The sequence below is a fragment of the Gobius niger genome (genome assembly GCF_951799975.1).
Source record: "Gobius niger genome assembly, chromosome: 1".
NCBI classification, from domain to species: domain Eukaryota; kingdom Metazoa; phylum Chordata; class Actinopteri; order Gobiiformes; family Gobiidae; genus Gobius; species Gobius niger.
Genome location: NC_136852.1, coordinates 59,519,310 through 59,535,740, shown reverse-complemented (window position 1 = coordinate 59,535,740; position 16,431 = coordinate 59,519,310). Strand labels below are relative to the sequence as shown.

The 16,431-nt window shown below is 41.8% G+C and overlaps 1 protein-coding gene across 2 annotated transcripts in view; it reads left to right on the top strand.

Annotated features, from left to right (window-relative positions):
* The window catches only part of adamts3 (ADAM metallopeptidase with thrombospondin type 1 motif, 3), a 111,296-nt gene that overhangs the window by 30,212 nt on the left and 64,653 nt on the right, over nt 1-16,431 (top strand). For both annotated transcript variants that reach the window (XM_079577087.1, XM_079577086.1), the window contains exon 5: nt 14,646-14,839. In XM_079577087.1, coding sequence (XP_079433213.1) covers nt 14,646-14,839 — 194 coding nt within the window. The remainder of the gene's footprint in view (nt 1-14,645; nt 14,840-16,431) is intronic.

Sequence of the window (16,431 nt, the reverse complement as noted above, 5' to 3'; positions counted from 1 at the left end):
GACCTCTCCTCACACACACCACCCGGACCATTGACCTCTCCTCACACACACCACCCGGACCACTGACCTCTCCTCACACACACCACCCGGACCATTGACCTCTCCTCACACACACCACCCGGACCACTGACCTCTCCTCACACACACCACCCGGACCATTGACCTCTCCTCGCACACACCACCCGGACCATTGACCTCTCCTCACACACACCACCTGGACCACTGACCTCTCCTCACACACACCACCCGGACCACTGACCTCTCCTCACACACACCACCTGGACCACTGACCTCTCCTCACACACACCACCCAGACCACTGACCTCTCCTCACACACACCACCCGGACCACTGACCTCTCCTCACACACACCACCCGGACCATTGACCTCTCCTCACACACACCACCTGGACCACTGACCTCTCCTCACACACACCACCCGGACCACTGACCTCTCCTCACACACACCTACCGGGCCATTGACCTCTCCTCGCACACACCACCTGGACCACTGACCTCTCCTCACACACACCACCTGGACCACTGACCTCTCCTCACACACACCACCTGGACCACTGACCTCTCCTCACACACACCACCTGGACCATTGACCTCTCCTCACACACACCACCTGGACCACTGACCTCTCCTCACACACACCACCTGGACCACTGACCTCTCCTCACACACACCACCCGGACCATTGACCTCTCCTCACACACACCACCCGGACCACTGACCTCTCCTCACACACACCACCCGGACCACTGACCTCTCCTCACACACACCACCTGGACCACTGACCTCTCCTCACACACACCACCCGGACCACTGACCTCTCCTCACACACACCACCCGGACCACTGACCTCTCCTCACACACACTATCCGGACCACTGACCTCTCCTCACACACACCACCCGGACCACTGACCTCTCCTCACACACACTATCCGGACCACTGACCTCTCCTCACACACACCACCCGGACCACTGACCTCTCCTCACACACACTATCCGGACCACTGACCTCTGTGTCGGAGCTGCTAGCGTCTGCCGCTTCCTCTGTGTCCCCCGCACTCGGTAAAACCCGCTCATTCCCACCTAATGTTTCGGGAAATCTCATTCATCCGTCACTTTGCTTTGTCCTTTTATGATGAAATGGAGGCGTGCAGAGAATAAATGAGGACCCAAGTTATTTAGCTGGAGGCATATAGTGTGCTCTCAAACTGAACATCATTGGACCTATTCTTTGCAGCCCATTTGACCCCATGTCCTGAGCCTAAACCCTTTTCTTTTCACTGCTTCTCAAACACGTGCATTTTCAGGCAGAGGAAAATATTTTTTTGTCAAGCAGAACTCTCAAGCTCACCTTAAAAAGAAAATTACTACTCACTTAACCTATTGTATATATAGCGGCGTAGTGGAATTATTATTTTGTCTTCATTAAAGTGAAATGAAGTCTCTCAATGCTCAGCTCTGCAACGCTCAAAGGTTAACAGTCAATGCCAGTCTTAGTGAGTCAGTTTTATAGTCTCTGCATATAGCTAATTAAAGTTTTTCAAACAAATAAGAAAAGGTTTGTACACTTGTGTATTAGCTTTGCTGCAAAGTAAAATCTGTGCCAGGTGTGCGCTCACAGTCCTTGGGTTCAAAGGCTAACGCAAACAAAAGGGAGCGAGGTCTCAGAGGGAAGAAAAAAAAGATTCTGAAGCCCAAACAAGGCTGACTCAAACAAATAGAAAACGTGCCTGGAATTGTAAAACGAGTAACTGTTCATAAATTGTAATGTTTACCTGGTCGGTAGGGCCATTGACATTTTCATCTAAACCAACAGTTTCTTCCTTGCGCCCTTTGTGATTCGTGAAGTGACAGGTGCATAGAAGGCCAATAACTTATCCCATAAATAAGGCTGAAAAGGTTAGTTTGACCGAAATGTTGCAGCAGTAATACATTTTAAAGAGTTGAGCTTCTTTTTTTATTACACAAGATCCTTTGTGATGCTGCATAAGATTACAGAAATGTTTTCCCCTTTATTACAGCAAATGGACGAAATACTGAAACATCTTTCCCTTGACCTTTTTGAAAAACACAAACACACTTCATTTTCACAGTTGCCTCGGACTTTGAAGTGACAGACTGCCTTCCACAATAAGCCAAATAAATATATAAATGGTCACTTATGTGTGTGATTGACTGCCAAAGGTCTCTCCAAGGCTAACAATAGGGAGAAAAAATAAATAATACAGAAACCTTTATAATCTGTGAATTTAATAAAGATCTTTATTCAGTCATCCAGGAAATACATGCAAAGTCCACTAAATCGATTGAACTGGACTTTTCTTCACTTATAGGTGCCTGGCATTTCGAGAATCAATTCACCCCTTCAGAGGGCCAAGATATTAAGATCAATCAGATTGTGAAGTGAGGGTGACACACTGAAGAGCGCAGATGTTTTAGATTGTACAGTCATCAGGCAAGGTAGGCCAAATTCTGGTAAAATGGAATTTATATTGGGCATCTAAGTGAAGAAATGTTCAGCTAAATCCATTCAGTGGAATCAGTGTTGTTTTAGTCTTTTGGTCTTTTTGGTTTTAGTCACATTTCAGTCATTTCTAAATGTGTTTGTTTTAGTCTATAGGTCCATGGTGTGAACGTGACTGACAGCAATTAAACTGGGACTTTTTCTTTTCTCAGTTTTCCCCCCATTTAAATACAGTAGCCGTATGAACACAGAAAGCATGATGATGAACAAATGTGCAGGCACTGTTATTAATACATAATCGCGAAGGATGAGGAGAGGGGCTGGTTTTGGGAAAAGCCATATAACATTTCTGCCTATTGTGGTGTAATCTGTCACAGCCTTGACACCCTTCTTACCAATTCCCAAAACTTAGTTTCAATTACTTATCAAGCTAAATTAAGTTAAAATGGGCTACTAATACTACATATTATAATATTATCTTTTTTTAAATTATAAAACCTGGCTAAAACCCTGTTGAGTGTCTAAAACTATCACATTTAGAAATGACTAAAATGTGACTAAAACAAATAGCATTTTCGTCCAAATTTCTGAGACTAAAACTAAGAGGGCTGCCAAAAAACAACACTTTGCGAATTTCTTTTATTAAAGCTCCATCCATCTTGAAAATTCATCTTGAAAGGCTCAAATCGCCTGAGTGGGCTGGTTTTTAACAATAACAATATTGCTGCTTCATGTGAACAATTAAAAAAATGCTGCTGCAGACTTACAAACACAACATTTATTCATTCAAACAAAATCTTTAATTGTGCTTTGTTGTTGCTTTTAGACTTTGAAGTTGTCATTGGCTTAAAGGACGTGTGCTTGATCCAATCCATCCATTTTATCCATCTTCTTCACAATCAATTTCAATGGATCGATATTATAGTATTAATGATTGTCACGCTTTAATATCAGTCTGGCTCTTTCCGGGTTATTATAATGAACAAAACTGATCTCTAACTAAACCCAGCTTATCCCTAATGTAAACAGAAAGACCATCTGCAGTCCAGCCTTTGGCCTGGTTCCAGTGATTTCCAACAACCAAACAGTGGTAAAAACGCACTCTTGAACAGTCTTTACCTCGATATTCATTTGTATTGCAGCGGCTACCCACATGCTGTGAATGATGATGACATATTTGAAATACACCCCCGTGCACATGCAGGGCCATCACACTGACAGATGGATGTGTGATCTAGAGGAAATGAGAGTGACAGGCTCCTCTCCCCATATCCCTCTCAAAGCCTATGAGACACAAGCAGCTGTTGCTATATGTCTCCACCATCCTTCACATCCTATAGGTTGTGAATTTCATTTTCACCACACAATAGAGGAAACTGTCACGAGGTCTCGGGGCACATGTACGGCAAGAAGGACCAAAATTAGGGGATTTGTTAGTGTAAAACTTTCACCCACATTATATTCAGAATCAGGGACATTTGTACTTGAGGCACCAATATAATAATGAACTAAAATTTTCCCCGAGATCGAAACAAATGAAGCTGTAAGAGTTAGGTAACACATATGAATTGCCCGGAATACCTTGACTTGCCATTGTTTTTGTATATGTTTTACCAGTTCACAATGGGTAAAAAAAAACATTTTGCTGCTTGATCTGGCTATAATATCATAATATGTAGCTATGATACTGCATACATATGAATAAAAAATAAAATCTGCAATTTCCACAATTTCCAGCCTTCAGAATTATAGCCACTTTAACAACGTTTGTACGAACCAGACCGTTTGTAAATCCATCAAGATTTCAGCGAGATAAGAGATTTGTGTTCGTACCTTACTTCAGATAACACAGACCTCACAAGATGGTTAAGACATCTAGCCTTTATTAGTTGATCTATGGTAAATACCTTTATTATTTGATATGGTAAACACAGTTTAAGTGGTGCTAGCCCACAGTTAGCTTTGCCCGTTAGCCTGTTAGCTTCTTCTTCATGATTCCATTAGTGTGTATTGATGGCTCCGACCTGGAGGCAGGGAAGTTGAAATTGTAGTTTTCTAGCCAGAGACACCAGGGGGGGATGAAACCCCCCCCCCAATCATCCCATTATCACTTGTATTATCCCCAGTGAGGATGACTATGACAAAGTCCAAGTGAGGATGACTCTGACTAACAAAGTCCAAGTGAGGATGACTCTGACTAACAAAGTCCAAGTGAGGATGACTCTGACAAACAAAGTCCAAGTGAGGATGACTCTGACAAATAAAGTCCAAGTGAGGATGACTCTGACAATGTCCAAGTGAGGATGACTCTGACAATGTCCAAGCGTAGATGACTATGACAAATAAAGTCCAAGCGAGGATGACTCTGACAAACAAAGTCCAAGTGAGGATGACTATGACAAATAAAGTCCAAGTGAGGATGACTCTGACTAACAAAGTCCAAGTGAGGATGACTCTGACTAACAAAGTCCAAGTGAGGATGACTCTGACTAACAAAGTCCAAGTGAGAAAGACTCTGACTAACAAAGTCCAAGTGAGGATGACTCTGACTAACAAAGTCCAAGTGAGGATGACTCTGACTAACAAAGTCCAAGTGAGGATGACTCTGACTAACAAAGTCCAAGTGAGGATGACTATGACAAAGTCCAAGTGAGGATAACTGACATTTGTCATCTTCACATGCGTTCCCTTTGTCAGTCATCTTCACCTGGACTTTTGACTAGAATGACTAAAGCATTCTGAGGATAAGGATGTCCTAGAATGTACACCGTAACGGAGTGCTGAGAGACTGTACAGTCCCACAGCATAGAAATTCACTGCTTGCTTTTGTGTGACTTTGCGGCTTGATGGTTTATTTCTACATGGACAAAAACACTGCATCACCCCTACAGCAATTGGCATTTATCATCAGGCTGTAAGGCAGTGTGCTGTCGAGTGCCGTGGCTACACTGTGCCAAATTATCCAGGCACAAAATATTGACTTTTGTGCAGTTGGCTTGAATTAACAGTGAGGGGAGTTTTAGTCTGTCGCTTCTCTGTGTTAATTACAATCTCCAGTGTTGACCTGCCCCCCCAAAGCTGTAACAAATTAAAGTGTTGTGATGAAAGCACATTTCCTGGAGCAGAGAGTGCAACCAAACAGGGGATGTCATCACCCTGCATAACTATACAGCCATCTTCATCTTGATTTAACCTGGCAAGTACTATAGGAACTCACTGTGGCATTTTATCCATGTGCCCCAGTTTCACTAACCTTGGCCATGAACTTGTAATGATAAATGGTAGTGAGAAAAGTCAGGAGAGTAAGTGACCATTACATGTGAAGGATGGACTTGACTTTTTTTGTTTGTTTTCCTTCTCTCTGCTGGGCTCGGCAATATTCAACCTCTTAACTGCCGCCTGAACCAAGCTCTTTTTTTTTTTTTTACCCAAACCAAAAGCTTCTCGACTGGAGAGCAACAGTGTAACGGCTCATTTGAAAGCTAAGGCCGACAAAAGTGATATTAACTTTTGTCACATCGTCACCGCGTTTTTTGTCACATTTTTTAAGCGTTTTTTTTTTATTAAGCTTTTAGATTTGGGTAAAGCCAAACTGGAGAAATTGTGCTCGGTTCAAATGGAGATTAAGAGATTAATGAACATCCTGCGTCTTGATGAAGTTGCACACATAGTCTCTTGAAGAACCCGGTGCCTTTTTTCTTCTTCTTTGCGAAACAGTGCAAACGTGTCAATAAATTCTTAGCTTTAAAGATAAAACAAGCCGTTTTTATACGTTTATCTGAAACTCGCCACTGGCTTTAAAAATACTGCATGAATGTGTCTTTTTTTTTTCTTCATAAAGACAGATAAGGTATAGCCAATTCATCAAGCCTCTATTGTTCAAACAAAAGTAATTTCAGCAATGTCAGGGAAGTTCAAAGCTCAGCCTCCCTCTGCTGTGTGTTTGTGTGTGTGTGTGTGTGTGTGTGTGTGTGTGTCATCACGTCGGTGGTGAGCAACTGCCAGCACGCCTTTGTTTGTAGCTGCACATTTACGAGATATTTTCCACATTCCACTAGATTGTCAGAGAATGAAGTGAACCTGGTGGCAATCAGAGAGTCCTTTTTCAGCCAAAATGTCTGGAAAATATAAAAAGATCGGGTAGTATTTTGACAACAAGAAAGCTCTCTCATGTGCTCCTCTGTAAATCATCTTTGGTCCCTAATGCGGATCATCCCGTTCCTAAATTTCCGTGCTGTCTGCCTGTAGCAAAATGTCTATTGGCAAACGCCTCTCATTTTTGTTGCTTGGCCAATTACAAACTGTTCTGCACCTGTCATAGTAATAATTCATGTCATTATGTCATTTTTTGGGGCTTTTTGAGATAATCAAAAGTAGTAAATAGAAATCTACCAAGCATTGTCTACAGACTAACAGACAATATTAAAAAGTGACCTATAGAAGTGAGATATGTTCTTAGCTTCTCCTCCTCTGCTCTGTGGGGCCAAACGTTTTGCGTGACTGAAGGCACGCACAAAGATAGTTACGTATCAACTCATCTAAGCTCGGGTAAGAACATATCACAGTATGTAAAAACGGTGGCCTGTTCCTTTAAATACGGTTGCATGATTAGTTACAGGATCCAAGTATAGTTACACAAAATTAAACATGTCGATTTTCTGAGCAGATAAAAAGGGATAGAACTAAGAATACTAGAAGTAAAGTTGAAGTGCTCCTAAGGTGTTATTACGCCTTACGATATAGTTCCCCTTTTTATCCACTTATAAAATGTTTAATTTTGTGTGACTATACTTGGATCCTGTAACTACTCACGTAACCGTTTTTAAATAGGGGAAATGTTTCGGTCCATAGAGGTGTGGAGGAGAGGCTAAATGCTATCAACATCTTTGGTGCCCTCAGTCACACACAAAGACCAGACACATACGCATCAACTCGTCTCAGCTCAGGTAAGGACATATCTCAGTATGGATAAACGGTGGCCTGTTCCTTTAAAAGAAAGATGAGGAAACAACCATGTTGTCTTTGCTAGTGTGATGAACAAAAAAGGTGATGTTTCCAACACGAACAAATTAATAATCATAATAATAATAATAATAATAATAATAAATTCAAAATAGAGTTGAATTAAAAGTTGCCATCTGATCACATCAACGATCCATAAATAATGGGTTTTTCACATGCTGTTTGCGAGCACTCTTGGGGCACAGAAGTTCACACAATAACAATCCACAAATGTTTACGAATCACCACCACAACATTGAGCGGTGTTCAAAGTTGTGGGCTGACCTGCTCATGCATGAGGCAAAACTTCCTTGACTCAAACAACCCAGTCGGCAACTTTGCAAACCTATTCAAAATAGAGTTGCAGTTGAAAACCCCTGGATAACTGAAAGCTTAATATCTATTTACTGTAATATTTGATTTCACTTTTGGCTGAGTTTATCTGATTTAGAAACCATTTGTCACTTGACCTTTTGGACGATTGACATTGGCTTGTTTGCTGTTGGAGTGAGAGCGAGAGAAAAAGCTCAAACGGATGCTGGTCACTCAGATATATTGAACTACCTGAAAGGAAATACAGTGCGCGTTTCTTCCCCTGAAATGCAGTTCTCACTCGATCATGAATGAGCTCTAAGTTTGTGCTGTTAGCGCTGCATGTCGTAGTTGACCTAGTGTAACAAGGCTCGTCGTTGTTTGGGGAGAAAACTCACTCACGGCTCACAAACATACATCAGGTTCTGCCTCCAGCTTACAGCGTAAGCACTGGAAACTGAAAATATGGGGGGAAAGTATAGAATGAGTTCATGAGTCATAATTTTCTTTGTGAATCATCCCGCGAGATGGTTTTTATATCTCTTACCTGTTTTTATATGATAAGCAAAATGAAATATAAAAAAATTAACCATGATTCACCATTTAGAGCTACTGGAGAAATCTTGTATAAGGTAATATCTTAAAAACTGGCAGAAATCCTTCTCGGTCACGTCCTCAATTCTGTCACATGTCTGCTGCACAGTCAACCCTCTTATATTACTAAAAAAAATAAACAAAGTGTCATATACTTTTATCATATACAAGGTTGATAAAGTTTGCAGTCTTGTCCAAGATTTAGCTGCCTGTTGCTCCGTCGAATCACTGTGGCTGGCTAGCTCAAAGAAACTCAAAGAAGCTCAAAGAAGGCAGGTGTCGGGTTTGCTGCCTGGAAATCAGCATACATTTCTCTCTGCATACTCAAATAAATAAACATACACTTTGCACAAGACCACCCCATCATATGACATTAAAAGGTCCCGGCTTTGACAAAAAATCAAGTCATCAGCACGCAAAGAGTTAAAATGTCGCAAATTCTCGTAACTGTCAGATGGGGAAGGATTATGGATTAAGGATTATGCTTCTACAACTACAGGTCATAATGCACAAGTTCAGCCACATCATGAAGCATGAAAGTAGCTTATTTTATGCCTAAGATGCTAAAGCTGTGATTAGCATACAGGTCTGATGTTATTTAGCAGCTGGAAAATAGCGTGCTTCGTCGGTTATTGTGAGCATGTACTGCATGTACTTGTATTTGATTGAGTGAGTGCATGTGAAAGCAGTCAGCACAACGTATGACAGTGACCATGCCAACTGCAGTTACATTGTGCTTTGCCGTTAATCAAAAGTCCCTCGTGCTGGCAGCCATATGTGACTTTTGCAATGCTATATCATGAGACCAGATGCAGGTCTTTCAATAGCAAAGAGAATGCGTTGAGGATATGCACTTTAGAACCCGAAGAACTATTTCCGTCTGCACACCCTATAGAGCAAACTATTTTTCTATTCTATGTGTGTTTTATAATGGCAAAGCTTTGACCTCAATGGCAACGTAATGATTCAAATTGTGTGTAATTGCTGCTAACTTCTGTGTCCACAGCTTTCTTTGATGTGTCAACCTCATGCTGTAGAAGGCTAGATTCTCTCAGGGGATGTGAACCCGCAGATCGATCTATCCGGGCTTCTGCTGTGTTTGTGATGCATACATTATCTGCATGTGGTCACATTCTGCCTTTGACTGATTGATGCTGACAGATGTTGAAGAAGAATGGTGAACATTATGTCTGCAATGTTTCACTTGTCACTTCCTCCTCCTTATTACTTTTTCAATTTGATAGAGCAGCATTAGCATGAGCAATAGGGGAAATAACTAATAAATATAGAGATGACGGCAAGAGTGACATTTGGAGTAACCGCAAGAAACATCGTTTACTTTTACAAAAGAAATACTGCATTGAATATAACCTTAACAATTTATCCTATCTTTATATTTGCTTCTTATCGGGAAATGCAAGTGTGTGACTCGGATTTGATTGCCTGATGAAGGTATCGTGTTTCTTTTTGCCACCACTCAATCTCTCTCCAACATCCCATGTCTAAAATAAATGCCGCAGCCTCCATGCGACTGGGCATTTCGCCTCAGCACCAGAGTTGTTGTCATTGGAGCTTCCGATAGAAACGAGCTGATACACTCAGCCAAAATGAGCATTAGTTTCAAAGGTAATTAGAGCGTGTCACTAGAATACACATTAGGGTGTCTTTGAATGCACTAGGAGGTCTAGAAATTATTAACAATGGTTCATAAAGGCCCAGTGGGAGTAACGATGGTGACATTTTATGGTTAATAACTCTTGGCACGTCAGTAATGGGATTATTGTGCTAGAGCGCGGGTGTCCACTCTCGGCTTCTTGTTTGTTTAGTCAAATTTGAAAATTGTCATTGGTTTTCACAACATGAAACCTCAACAACAAACAATATGGTGTACAACAGACCTGACATTAAGGTTTCACATAGTGAGAGACAAACCTCTGTGAAATGCGCCTATTTGGAGGATTCGTGCATTGTGACTCTCTGCTACCTCGAAATTATAAGGTTTGGACAACCTTGAGAATTCACATGCTGTTGAAAAGATCAGACCCTGATGCCTCTGATTTGGAGCAGGAAGTGTCCTCGCCCCCGTTCTGGTGGTAATTAAATGTTTAGTCGTAATGTTTGTGTCAGCATCGCTCACAACTTGTTTCAAGTCAGAAAATAAAAAAATAAAAGTGAATGTAATTAGAGGTCAAAAAGTATTAAATGTCTTTTATCACTCGGGCTTTAAGATTGTTTGATAGATCTTTTTTTTTTTGCTTTGTTTGTGTTTTACTGTTCTATTTTGTAATTGACACATTGTCAAACATTTGTTCCTTCCTGCCATGTCTAATCTAATCTAATCTAATCTAATCTAATCTAATCTAATCTAATCTAATCTAATCTAATCTAATCTAATCTAATCTAATCTAATCTAATCTAATCTAATCTAATCTAATCTATTCTAAAAGTTTGTCAACAAAAGTGCCAGTATTAATATTAATTTAAAGCTCTATGTTTTATTGATTTGATAAACTGTAAATTGGTTCAACATTCAATTAGGTGAAGAAAGGGGTGGAGGAAGGTCGTAGCTGGGAAACGGCTGAGTGATTGACCAGGGAGCTTTAAAAGGGAATCCTGAGTGATGAGCGGCTGGAGTAGGGATGAGCAGCCGCGGTGATTGGCTGTCGTGAAGGTGCGGCTTGTGCAGGGTCTGTGATTGCATGATTGGAGGATTGGAGAGAGCTGCCGGTGATGAGGTGATGAATGAATGCAACTGGCAGGTCTTCCAGGTTGAATTTGCGCAGAAGCTTCATTACACAAATTAATATGATTTCGTAAGGGCTTGTTGCTTCATAACACAATCTCGTTTGTTGTTCCAAAGACGACATAGATCATGCACGTTTGTCTCTGCTCTCCAATGCCAATTTCTAAAACTATTAACATCCTTTTTTAATTAACCTTTTTTTTTTCTTCAACAAAATACACCACATGCCGCCTGCACCATATCTGGCTTTTCTGATTGGTTAATACGCTTGTCAATCACAGCCATCGGGAATTCAAAGAAATCACCCCTGATTATGAAAAGCGTGTATTCTGACCGGCCAGGTTAATGTTTTTGTTCGCTGCCATTTTTATTCATATTCTTGGCTTCCAATAGTGATCACACTGTTGCTTATGCAGTACTCGCTAACGGCAGTGCTATAGTTGAAATGACTTTGACAGATAGCAATCTCTGTTGCTGACGACCTCAATCTCAGTTTGCTCTAAGGCTGAATTGTACAAAAAACAACTAAAACTGCTTTTGAGCCGGTGTAGTGTCCTGGGGGTTGAGAAGATGAGAGCAGCAGGTTGTGTCAGAAAGGCACATGAAGTTTGCACACAATATCACTAAAGCAAAGTCAGGAAGAGCAGTAACATGCAGTCAGTTTCAAAATGGTATTATAGAAAAGTTTAATTACACTATGTTATTGTGCTTCCACGAATAGTTGTATAATATTGCTGATGATGAAGATATAAGATATATAAATATAAGATCAACTTGTGTCACTAATATACTGTACATTTCCACTCCTCCCTCATGGCATATTACCTGTCGCCTACCTCTTTGCCATTTTTAGCATGTGGCGGGCTTGGAGACACTGGCAGGCCTTTAGTTGCCCCATAGTGCCACGTGTGGGCAGAGACTCTGGCTGAGCTGCTGGGCTGCTGCTGCTTCTCCCACGGGACAGGGTTTCTGGGGTTGACGTTTGACTGAGGCACACTGGCGTTCTTAAGACGCGCTGCTGAGGGGAAGTCCAGCACGTTTGAAGTAGGAACCTTAGAAGGGCTGTTTACCTAGAGTGGGGAGGGGGTGTAGTGGGGGCACGCTTCACAAGAATGCCTGTGTCACGATGGGAGCGGCGGAGAGCTGGAATGTGCTCCACAATCCCAACACTGTAACAGCGCGGACCCACAGCTGAGGTGGCAACCAGTCCTCACTGTTTACTTTAACCCTCTCTCCACTCAATCACCGGCCCTGTCTGCGGCCCTAAGCAGCCCTGGAAAATGTAAATAATGATGATGATAATAATAATAAAAGCGTGCTCACTGTTATTTATAACTTTTTTTTGGGGTAGTTTGAAGTTATCATTAATAATAATAAATAGTAAATAAAAATACTTCCTAGACAGTTTACTCAATAGGTCGTGAATTTGTCTGGTATAGTGGAGCATGTTTCAAAGATTTTACGGGGGAGTATTTTCATATCCATTGACTTCTGCCTAGAGTGGAATGCCTTGCATTTTCTTGTTGTTTGTGAGTTTTTCTAGGGGGATTTTCATCAGCTGGTACGAGATAGAATTCAGAGGGACAGTCTCATAGCAGCGCTGCCACTGTGGGTCAACCTGACCAGACCAGCTTGTTTTTGGAGGTCAGGAGACCCGTATCACCCGGAGGAAACCTGGCTGGTTGCCTTTAGTCTCCTCTGATCCTCTGAAACAGTGCAGCTCCCCCCTGGGTTTGTCCCTGTTCCAGAGCGTGGTCTCCTGCACTGGTCAGCTCATCCACCTCCTCCATCCTCTTCCTCCTGCGCAGCTCCCTCCGCTCCCTCCGCTACACAACAGTCTTTCACCAGTCTTTCTGGGAAGTGCTCAACAGATAATCTGTTTTATTCTCCAGTAAGCCAGTACAATAGAAGGCATGTGTGGCTTAGCTGGAAGTCTCCTTTTTTGTTTCCTGAAGCTCCTCTTGTGAAGCCTCCACTGCTGCAGGTTTGGGGGGCTTGTGGTGCCTCTTTAGTGTTTCAGAAAAACAAATGTGTAGGTCTCAAAAGGGTTTAGCTGATAAACTAGCTTTGTGTTTACTTTTAAAAAGTTTCTTTCTTCAGGACCATTATCGACTCTCTACTGTAAAAAAAAATCCACTGAACTCCAGAAAAACATAATGGCAACGATGAATAAACGTTTTTTAAACTTTAAGGAACCTAAGCAAACAGAACAAAGAATAGAAAACATAGTTACTTGATTCCAGATTAGTATTTAAATCAATGTATAGTTTGATGCAATCTTGAAAGTGTTTCTCTCTAAAAAGAAACTATGTTCATCTTAAATAGATCATTTTAAAAATCCTACAACCGATAGAGAATGTATTTATCCTTTTCTAATAATAATACTCAAATTGGGAAAATGATTATTGGGCAGTGACATAATATGTTTCCTGTGTACTCGAGGCCCATAGTGACCCATAGTGACCCATGCTGCAAAATAGCACTAAGCACTGGAAGATGTATGAAGACCAGTGCTGCAACCATTAGAGCCCACTTGGGTAAATAACAATGTACTTCATTTTTCATTGTTGACGTTCTTCAAGACCCCATTGATACGATCTGAAAGCCCACTTCAGTCCTCCTCACTCACTCTATCCATCACACTGAGCTGGAGCTCCAGTATGTGGTCCAGCAAGTGTTGTGCCTCCTTTTATTGGCACTTCTCATGACACGGCGGCAGACGGTCTGCCAAAATGTCCTTCAAACACAGGCTGAACACAGGTCTGAGTGACCTTTGTTTACCAACTCTGGTTTCTCCCAAATGGGGTGCATGAACTGACATGAACTCATCTGGTTTGGAGGCTACCGCTGTTTTACTGGCACACTTTCCCTGACAGAAAATAGCCTTTCTTCAGTTCACTTTGGTTTTTCAAATTGCAAGATGGATGAGTAGTTTGTCAATATTTCTTTGAAACTGTCTGTGTGTTTCTCCATCTTAAAATGCACGTTCTGAAGTAGTATTATTCATTATAAACATATCATTAAAACAGAGGTGTGAAATGTTTTCCTTCCAGACATTTGATTTATTAATGAAACCGTTTAGCCCTGAAATTAGCCTTGTCAACCGTTGCTTCCAGGCAGATTAACAGACAAAACCTAACCTCCATTTCCGAAGGTTTCATTGTTGCGCAGCATTGCCAACTTCATATCAAATCCCTTTTTTTATTCAAAAGAAAATATCAATGTAACAGAAACAAACATAACATGACTTGCACATCTTTTGTGAATGAACTTCACAAATCTTTCTTTTTCTGTCTTGTTTCAAATATAACATATCTAGCTCATGTTTTGACCATATTTTATTGGCCTATAGTGTATATAGTTTGTATTTATACAGAATTGTGCAGGTCCATGTGTGGAACAGGCATTGTATAAGACAATTAATTACACTAAAAAATTAAAATTAAAATTAAAATTGTACTATATGTAATGTAATGGTTAAAAATGCTTTCTGTTGCATGATTCTTTGTGCAGAGCAAGAGCTGGATGTGGCTGGGACGCTGGACTCTGTGATCCAACAGGTGAATGACACAAGGCAGCGGCGCCAGAGACGAGACGCCGGAGAGGGCGATTACAACATCGAGATCCTGCTGGGGGTTGACGACTCTGTGGTCCGCTTTCATGGCAAGGAGCATGTGCAGAACTATCTCCTAACTCTCATGAACATCGTGAGTAGCTACAATCTCTATTCTTTGTAAGCTGTATCCAATAGTATGTCTTTTTTAAAAACAAAGATTGGTCGTATATAAAGCGTAACATTACCTTTACAGTCACAGTAACACTAACAACAATGGTCTGCTTGTTCGCAATTGGTAAAAATGCTTTTTTATTATTAGATTTACAGCACACGTTGGTCTTTTTTGTTGACAATGGGATTATAGACACATATTGTAGACATCTGCGGCGCCAGGGGGGGTCTTGGGGGTCTCAAGACCCTCCCAAAAAATGCCTTGATCCCCCATTTGACCCCCCAACCCCTTCCTGAATACATACTGTATAGCCTATCCGGGATAAATCTCTCCTCCTCCGTGAAAATGACGCACCTGATGATCTCCGCGGCTGCGGGCGGCTGTAATGACCCAAGTCAGAACTAGAGCTATGACGCGCGCCTCTGTGCCTGTCTTTCGTGCGCAGTGACTGTCGCCACGACTGGCGCATGTCTTGCTGTTTACAACATGCGCTGACAGAGGGAAAGCCAGTTGCAGCAACATTAATGAAACTGCATCGGGCGGATGGAAGTCTGTGAACTCCACAGCGGTATCAGGATCTGGTCACGCACAAACCGCATGTTCATTTTGACTCGTTACTGTCGCTGACCGACACAATGTCCACCTTTTGCTTTGACCGGGCTGTGCCTGTGCACTGGCCCGCCTGCCCCGCGGTCAGCTGCTGCTTGCAGAGGCAGCTCAACGCGCTCACTCCGACCACACAACTAGGCTACCGCTCACACGCACAGAGCGAGCGCACTGAACAGAAGGGAAGAGACAGGTACCACGCATTCATTGCTCTGTTTGTTTGAGTTCTTCACAACATGGACCAAATCAGAGAGCGAGTCAGCCCCTCCTCTCAGCGTTACCATAGTTACCCTGTTACCACCAAATGCATGGGCTATATTATGACCACATAATGTTAAAAGAGCTTAAAGTTACAGTCGATCAATCATTAGTTGATAAAATGTAAATTCTTATTTATGCTAATGATATTTTCTATACATAATGCAACAACATTGATGCTTTGTACATTCTGATTGGATGTAACATTATTTAAAATAATATCTGTAGGTTGGTGACCCTCGCTGAGGACCAGAACAGCAAGGGAAGGCTCAGGGAGCATTGAGCTTAAAGGAATAGGCCACCGTTTTTACATACTGAGATATGTTCTTACCTTAGCTTTGACGAGTTCTTTAGGACCTGTCTGGTCTTCCCCCGTGCCTTCAGTCACGTAAACACAGCGCAGACGGCGTTAGCATTTAGCCTCTCCCCCTCTCCACTATAGCTCCAAAACAGGTCAAGATAGAAGCTACCAAGCTCTTCCACGTTTTCCCTATTTAAATATGGTTACGTGAAGTGTTCCACTACAAAGTATAATACACAAAATTAAACAATGTGGATTTTCTAAGCGGATAAAAGGGGGAACTATATTGTAAGGCGTAATAATACCAGGAGTTGTTCGAAATCCGCGCAGTAATCTTCACTTTACTGCGCAGTAATCTTCACTTTACTGTGCGGATGCCAAATAACTCCTGGTATTATTACGCCTT